Source organism: Sarcophilus harrisii, chromosome 2, assembly GCF_902635505.1.
Source record: "Sarcophilus harrisii chromosome 2, mSarHar1.11, whole genome shotgun sequence".
Taxonomy (NCBI): domain Eukaryota; kingdom Metazoa; phylum Chordata; class Mammalia; order Dasyuromorphia; family Dasyuridae; genus Sarcophilus; species Sarcophilus harrisii.
Window position 1 is genome coordinate 339,567,927 of NC_045427.1, and position 8,772 is coordinate 339,576,698.

Consider the following 8,772-nt stretch of genomic DNA (forward strand, 5'->3'; position numbering starts at 1 on the left):
TCTGCCAGCTAAGAGAGAGGGAACCTCTTAGTGAAAAATAAAACTTCCTTTTTTTGCCAGACTTTGGGGTTCCTAAATTCTTTCACTTTTGAATCTGCATCTCCACTCAGAAGGGATCTCATTACTACACATCATCACCAACACCAGTCCTGCCTGTACCTATTCTTATTCAGTGCTGTTATCCATCAACCTGACACATTGACCTTGCACTAACCCAGTTTGGTATTTTCTTATTTCCTTAGGCAAGGCCTCAACCAGGCCCCTAGCAGACGAGTATGTGGGGTAAATTATCCAAAGAACCTGACATCAATATTCTAATCTTCATGCTTATTTCCCCCTCCAGCGGTCAAAGTCATACCAATCTCTCAGGAATAGCAGAATTTCTTTTTCCTTGCCTTCTTAGATAGCTGTCGTTGATGATCTCTACTGCACTCTATAGTTCAGAACTAAATAAATATTTGTCTTGTGTTATTTCCTCTGTCTGTATAAATCTTTTCACCCCAACAGAAATCTTGGGTTTAAATCCTTGCCAGTTATGGGTATATCTTTAGGCAAAATCCTCATTCATAAAATTTATTTAAAAAAATAAATGCACTACTTTGTTTTTCACAAGGTGATTTTGAGGAAAGATGGGTTTTTAAAGTAGGGTTTTTAAACCTTTTTTGTGACAAGAACTCTTTGGACCCCTTCTCAGAATGATGTCTTTAAATGAATAAAATATTCATAATGAAACCAATAAAATAAAAACGAAAACTATAAACCCCTTAAATGAATAAAATACAATAGAAAATTAATTATATTAAAATACTTTTGTGTCACAAAACACGGCAATACATAGCACAAAACAGGTGAATAACAATTAAAATAACTGAATAGAATTCAGGACGAGCGCGCGCTTGGCCAACCAGTTCCCTAGGAAACTGTCCTAGGGACAATCCCGCTTCCGCCCCTTCCTGTACAAGCCTGTTCCCGGTAGCCAATGAACAGGCGCGACTGAGGCAGGCGCAGTACCGGGAAGGACGCTTCCCTCCGATCCTGTAAGTGCGGTAGATTCTTGTCTTTTACCAACTCCGGGCGGGAAGACTTGGCCGACTGACTTTTAGCCCTTAAACTTTCCAGTAAAATTATGGGAGAAAGGACGTGCGTGGGAGACGGGGGCGTTTAAGGCAAAGGAAAGCTCCGCGCCCCGGCCGGAGAGGGCTTCTGACGCGCCCCGGCCCTCTCAGTCCCCTCCTCCTCGCCGGGCTCGGCCAGGCCTGCTTTGTGGAGTTCGCCATGGCTGCGATGAGCCGGGGCTGGGCTTGCTCGTAGCTGCATTAAGGGGACGCTGATAAATTATTGTTTTAGACTCCGAGAGTTAACAGCTGGACGGGGCCTTAGAGATCTAGATCACCTTCTCCGTTATGTAATTGCAATCGTGCATGGCCCAGAACGGGGATTCATAGTAACAGTAACAATAATAATAAACATTGTTTTAAGGTTTGCAAGCACCTCACGTATCTGATTAAGAACCTTGCCTCACCGCGAAAATAGATGATGTATACTATCCACCACCATTTACTCTTAAGGAGACTAGAGCTGAGAGACCTAAGTGTGCTCCTTCTCTTCTCTCTCCGAAACTGTTTCCATATCTAGCTTTACTTAGTTTGCTAATCCTATTTTTATGTGTGTATATACATACTTAGGGTGCAGCTGAGGAATGGGGGGGGGAGGGGAGTTACAGTGCATAAAGTTCTGGGGCAGGACTCGGGAAAAACGCATTATCTTGAGCTCAGATATGGCTTCAGACGCTAGCAGTGTGAACCCGAGCAAGTCATTTTGAGTTCAAGCCCAATGAGATTGCCTCTTCTAGGAATCAGACTGGACAAATCAGGGAGGTTCAGACGCTAGCAGTGTGAACCCGAGCAAGTCATTTTGAGTTCAGGCCCAATGAGATTGCCTCTTCTAGGAATCAGACTGGACAAATCAGGGAGGTTCAGACGCTAGCAGTGTGAACCCGAGCAAGTCATTTTGAGTTCAGGCCCAATGAGATTGCCTCTTCTAGGAATCAGACTGGACAAATCAGGGAGGTTCAGACGCTAGCAGTGTGAACCCGAGCAAGTCATTTTGAGTTCAGGCCCAATGAGATTGCCTCTTCTAGGAATCAGACTGGACAAATCAGGGAGGTTCAGGCGCTAGCAGTGTGAACCCGAGCAAGTCATTTTGAGTTCAGGCCCAATGAGATTGCCTCTTCTAGGAATCAGACTGGACAAATCAGGGAGGTTCAGACGCTAGCAGTGTGAACCCGAGCAAGTCATTTTGAGTTCAGGCCCAATGAGATTGCCTCTTCTAGGAATCAGACTGGACAAATCAGGGAGGTTTATTTCCAGAAAGCTAACTATAAAGTGATGAATTTTTAAAAATCAGTTTATGAAAACCGTCTTACTGAGTCATGCAGGGATTTGAATCTGTATTTGTGGAGATAATAGCCCCTGTTCATGAAATAAGGAATTTTTTGAAATACTAAAATAAACATGAGATATAGTTTATTTTATATATATGACTGATAAGTGGCTGATGAACTAATATGAGTATTTTTTTGTGTGTGTGTTTAGCCAGATTTCATGATGTTACTTGGAAAATTTACACAGCCATTACAAAGCTTAAAGAAATTTCCATGCTTCTGTGGTAACAGACACTTCTGGGGGTGGTTGAATGCAGTGTTTAACAAGTAAGTTACTTGAATTTAATAATCACAGGGATTGTGACAGCTGAATGAATTTCCAACAGTAATATTTCTTGAATTAAAAGTATTTCTTACTGCAGCTTAAGAAATGCTCTAAAACTGGAGTAACTTTTGAAGAGAATAAAAGCAAAACTAAAGTTTTCAAAGTTAACAGGAGGATTCTTACAAGTAAGAATTCAGAGACCAATGAAACTGATCTATATATATATTTTTATTTAATTTCCTATTTTTCAGGGTTACTGTTACCAAAAAATGGAATAGAGAAAAAAAAGTAAATGTAAAGAAATAAATGCATCTTGAAAAATTCCTGAAGGAAGTTAGAGGAGGTGTTTTAGATTTTGTAACTAGAGTCAACCGTCTGCATCTCTATAGATTTTCTGTTACATGATAAATTTCCTTTTAATAGGATGCTATAATACAATCCTTGAAAAATGAAAGCACAAAAAGGTACCAGATAAATATGACCTTTTCTTAAACTTTACTTACTTTGCTCAGCAATATCTAATATAAGGTTTTTTACTGTTATGTTATTTTTAGATTTAAATGAAATGATAAATGGTCATAGGAAGAATTAATCTGTTTGGTTTCTCACTTTTAACAGAGTAGATCATGAACGAATTAAGGCTGTTGGTCCAGACAGGGCAGCGTCTGAATGGCTCTTGCGTTGTGGAGCATTGGTACAATACCATGGTCAAGAAAAATGGCAAAAGGACTACAACAATCTTCCAACTGGTCCTCTAAACAAATATAAGATAAAAGCAATTGATGCCACTGACTCTTGTATCATGAACATTGGATTTGACTACCTAGGTAACTACTACATAATTTTATCAAAAGTAATTGGAAATTTTTCATATTTGTAGTGATGAGGTTTAGAATGGTCTAGATTCCTGGTGGTCTAGAGGTTAGTGGCTATAAGAATTATTAAGTATCCCCTTTAAATCAGCTGCAAGTTTTAGGAGTGAAAGAATTCACTCATTCCCGAATATTAGTTGCAAAATGAAAGTTTATTGTCAGATAGAAATCAGTTTACCCAGAGACTGACTTCTATAGTGACAGATCTATGGAAAATGGAGTTTTGCACTGAGAATGCAGTTCTCAGTGGACAGAAAGTCCTGGCAGCTGAGTGAGCTACCAAGGTCCATCTGCAAAGACTTTAGTTGATGGAGGCTTATTATATTGGGCGTCTTGGTGGGGGTTGGAACAACCAGAGCAGATCAGAACCAGTGGGGGCTAGGCAGCCCAATCAAGTCAGAATCGGGGCTAGGACAAGCCCAGATCTCCTGTTGGAATTCAAAGGGATGCTTTTTCAAAGGCTCTGGCATCCCAGAAAGACAACTTGTCTGGGGAGGATATGCCTCAGCCAGGAGGGGCTGGGAATCTGAAAAGAATCACAGATCAATAGGAAATACAGTTTCTTGAAGGGAGCACAACCTGCTTCATTAGTAGCCAGTATCTAACTTTGTTCCCAGATATAGATTATTGACCATATTGATGTTTTTTCCTTTTATTTGTTATTTTATTTTTAAACATAATTACAAGACATTCTCATACCTTTACATGCCTTTGTTCTAAAGTATATCCACTGAAACATAGCCTTTGGCATCTCTGCCAAATTTTAACAATTAGGATGACTTGATCCAACTTCAGTATGTGTGGACATTTCATATACTCAAAATCTGGGAACAGAATGGCAATTTATAATGTTGCCTTTTTCAGGTTTCTAGATAGTTTACATTTATTGTGAAATAGCATTTTTGTTTTTTTCAGAGGGCCTAGAACATGTGGAAAAAATAAAACTGTGCAAATGTCATTATATTGAAGATGAGTGTTTGCAGAAGCTGAGTCAATTAAAAAACTTACAGAAAAGTGTTTTAGAGATGGAAATCATTTCCTGTGGGAATGTCACCGAAAGGGGCATTATTGCATTGCATCATTTAAGGTAGGTTGTCACAGAAGAATAAATATGGTTTGATAATGAACAAAAGGTCAAAATGGTGAAAATTAAATACCATTGGTGAATATATTTGGTAAGAAGGGCATTTACAACCTGTAAATCCAGCCCAATTCTGCAAATGAGGAAACTAGAGCCAGAAATGTTGTCATTTATATAAGTAGTAAATAACAGTATCTCTGCTGTGGGTAGAGAACCTCTGACAAGGTTGCTCTTTCCATTTTCCTAGAGTATATTTGTTATGTAGAGTTTTTATTATTTATTTAGTTTTGAAAAAATTATTTTTAAAAAGACTCAAGATTAACATACAACGTCTTCAAATAAATGAATATTTAAAATATGTTCTCTTTAAAGTGCAGAGGAATTAGGCATTTTAAACTGAAATTTATAAAATTCTGAGTAATGGATATACAATAAAGAAATATTAAAATGTAATAATACAGAATCTGATTAATATAGAATATCTATGATTATGAAATGAATTTTTCAATAGTCTCTGTATCAAAGAAAATGCTATTTAAAAGTACTGAGTTTTATGAAGTTGATAACAAGCACTAAATATACTGTATTGTTCTTACACGAGCTAAGGCTCTATGTTAAAAATATTAAAATCTGAATTCTGCCAGAATGTATATGATTTATTATTTTCTGAGTTAAGATTCTGTTTATGTATTTTCTGTGCAAAGTAATTGCTGAAGTTGTCATATAATACTCAAGCAATTCTACAGATTCAAATTCAACTGACATTAGATTCTGGGGATACAAAAAGGAAATAGTTCCTCTCCTCAAAGAGCTTGTATTCTGTTTACATTCATTTCGCAAGATAAAATATCTCAACAGAAGTTTTGGTATTTGAAATGCCTACAGATACATGTTGCTTCTCTTATTAAATTTCATTTAAGTAAGAAAAAAAAAATCTGTTAGATTAAATGGAAAATCAGTTTCTAGAAACAAGTAATAACATTCAAAGCTAAACTAGCCATAGATTTACATTCTAAATAACCTTTTATTAAAATCAATATATCATTTCAAATGATTATTATTTGTATTAGAATAAGTATTCAGGATGAGTCTGTAATAATATTCTTTTTTTATTCTATGTTCATAGAAACCTTGAGTATTTGCTGTTACAAGACCTTCCGGGAATAACAAACCTAGAAAATGTTACTCAGATCTTTCGGAATTCATTACCTTCTCTAAAATTAAAATCAGACCTACCAGAAAAAACAAACAAACAAACAAACAAAAAACATTAATAGTAGCTGGTACTTTAACAATTCGTTTGAATAGACTGAACAAAAGCATATGAGAAGAACTCTTATCTTTTGAAACGGCTGCTTCAGAGAAGGGTAGAATTCACAAGTTAGATACAAGTCATTACCAGAAAATATTGATTTATTTTATGAATATTTAGTGCTGCAAAATGGATGCCAAGTCTATTCTATACAGAAATTCAAAACACTTAGTAAGGTTATTGATTTGAAAATGAGAATTTATGTTCATAAAATTATTTTACTTGAGAAAAATGAAGTACATCACTTGCATACTAATATATTTTTCAAAGAAGCTATTAAAATGTTCATAATATAATTAAAATATATAGTGTAGATATTCCTTAATTTACATTTCAATCATTTGAATTTTATTATAACAACTTGCTATTGAATTTTATGTAAATTCCACACTTGATTTTTAATTGTTGCTATAAATTTCTCCAAACTAAGTGGGAAGGTAAGGTAATTGAAAAATGTACAATCTGCTGTTTTGCTTTGCATACATTTTATATCTATTAATTTATTGTTAACTCAGGATTTTCTTTAAGAAATATGTACCTAAATAGCCAAAAATTCAAATATTTTGAAATAAAAAGTTAACTATCATGAAATTAAGGATTATAAGAGTAACATTCTATTAAGGTTTCTAGATTTATGGGATTACCTTTATGTAGAGGAAATTTTAATATGTAGGTTTGAAATCTTATTTTTTTCTCCTTGTTTTTTCCCACTCTTCCTCTTTAATTGAAATTACTAAAAGAAGAATTAAGCCCAAACAATTCAATAGATCTAGAAAACATGAGTGAAGAATGATTATAACATTATGACAATTTCTTAAATAAGTAATTGACCTCAGTGTTTAGTTGTAGTTTGCTTAGTGTCTAATTCTGAATTTAGTTGATAAGTTTTATTTAACTTGTGTAGTACCTTTTTTTTGCATCATAATATGTATGGGACATTTTAAAACTATAAACTTTTATCTTACCATGATTCAAGAGAGAAACTGGGGAAATTTATGAACTTCATCTCTATGTTCTAATAATGTAAAAAAATTTTTTTTTGCTTTAAATTTTATCTAGTTCATGTCAAAACAGACCATCAACTGATAATTATTTTTAAAACACAGGTTAGTAAGGACTTGCCTTGAGGGTGTGATTCATTTTCTCCACCTTCCTAGAAGACTGAGGTCTCCAGGCAAAGTGGGGGTTGTAAGTGATTTTAAGTGCTTCAGCCATATTTTGAGTTCCCTGAGAAGTGAAGGCTGGACCATTGTCACTCTGCAAGGAGTTGCGCAGGCCAAAGGGAGGTATGAGCTCTTAGCAAACACTGATATCTCTTAAGTTTTTTCAGTCCTGCAGAGAAAAGCTTCTACCCAATTAGTAAAGGTGTCAACAAAGACCAAAAGCAATTTGAAAATTCTGCAAGGCTATTTGTCAATCTTTCCCTGGGTATATGCCCCTTCTCAGGAGAGGGGGAGGTTTAACAGCTCCTTTAGGATTTACTTGGCCACAAACTGGGCAGGTCTGAATGTTTCTCCCAACCTGTGTCCAATAATACACATTTCACAAGGGATTCAAGAGCATTTCTTCCCAAGTGAGTAGTTGGATGAAGACTAAAAACAAATTTCTACTGACTTGCCTCTGGGATTAAATGTTGGCTTGAGGGTGTTTTAAATCAGCCAGAAGGAGAAAGGGTTGTATCCCCTTTCTTCTGCAAGGGCCTGTTCCTGTGAGTTACATGAAGCCGTGTAAGAATCAGGGAGCTGCCAAGTCATTATTAATCAGAGAAATGCAAATTAAGACAACTCTAAGATACCACTACACACCTGTCAGATTGGCTAAAATGACAGGAAAAAATAATGATGATTGTTGGAGGGGATGCGGGAAAACTGGGACATTGATGCATTGTTGGTGGAGTTGTGAATCAATCCAACCATTTTGGAGAGTAGTTTGGAACTATGCTCAAAAAGTTATCAAACTGTGCATACCCTTTGATCCAGCAGTGTTACTACTGGGATTATATCCCAAAGAGATTATAAAGAAGGGAAAGGGACCTGTATGTGCACGAATGTTTGTGGCAGCCCTTTTGTAGTGGCTAAAAACTGGAAACTGAATGGATGTCCATCAGTTAGAGAATGGCTGAATAAATTGTGGTATATGAAAATTATGGAATATTACTGTTCTGTAAGAAATGACCAACAGGATAATTTCAGAAAGTCCTGGAGAGACTTACACAAACTGATGCTGAGTGAAATGAGCAGGACCAGGAGATCATTATATACTTCAACAACAATACTATATGATGACCAGTTCTGATGGACCAGGCCATCCTCAGCAACAGATCAACCAAATCATTTCTAATGGAGCAATAATGAACTGAACTAGCTATGCCCAGAAAAAGAACTCTGGGAGATGACTAAAACCATTACATTGAATTCTAATCCCTATATTTATGCACACCTGCATTTTTGATTTCCTTCAAAGCTAATTGTACAATATTTCAGAGTCTGATTCTTTTTGTACAGCAAAATAACGCTTTTGGTCAGGTATACTTATTGTGTATCTTATTTATATTTTAATATATTTAACATCTACTGGTCATCCTGCCATCTAGGGAGGGGTGGGGGTAAGAGGTGAAAATTGGAACAAGAGGTATGGCAATTGTTAATGCTGTAAAGTTACCATGTATATATCCTGTAAATAAAAGGCTATTAAATTTAAAAAAAAAAAAAAAAAAAAAAAGAATCAGGGAGCTGGAAAGTGAAAGGCTTTTCTAATTTAGGTAGAGCTGGTCTTAAAAGCTTTGGCCTAAATAGGGCC

General features: G+C 35.9%; 1 protein-coding gene across 1 annotated transcript; it reads left to right on the forward strand.

Moving 5' to 3' along the window:
* Positions 1–934: 934 nt before the first annotated feature.
* Positions 935–7,805, forward strand: DMAC2L (distal membrane arm assembly complex 2 like). The gene is made up of 5 exons (XM_003756403.4): positions 935–1,037; positions 2,595–2,710; positions 3,327–3,535; positions 4,496–4,667; positions 5,788–7,805. The coding sequence occupies exons 2-5, from the start codon at positions 2,604–2,606 to the stop codon at positions 5,933–5,935; spliced, it is 636 nt and encodes a 211-aa protein (XP_003756451.1). The 5' UTR covers positions 935–1,037; positions 2,595–2,603; the 3' UTR covers positions 5,936–7,805.
* Positions 7,806–8,772: the final 967 nt, after the last annotated feature.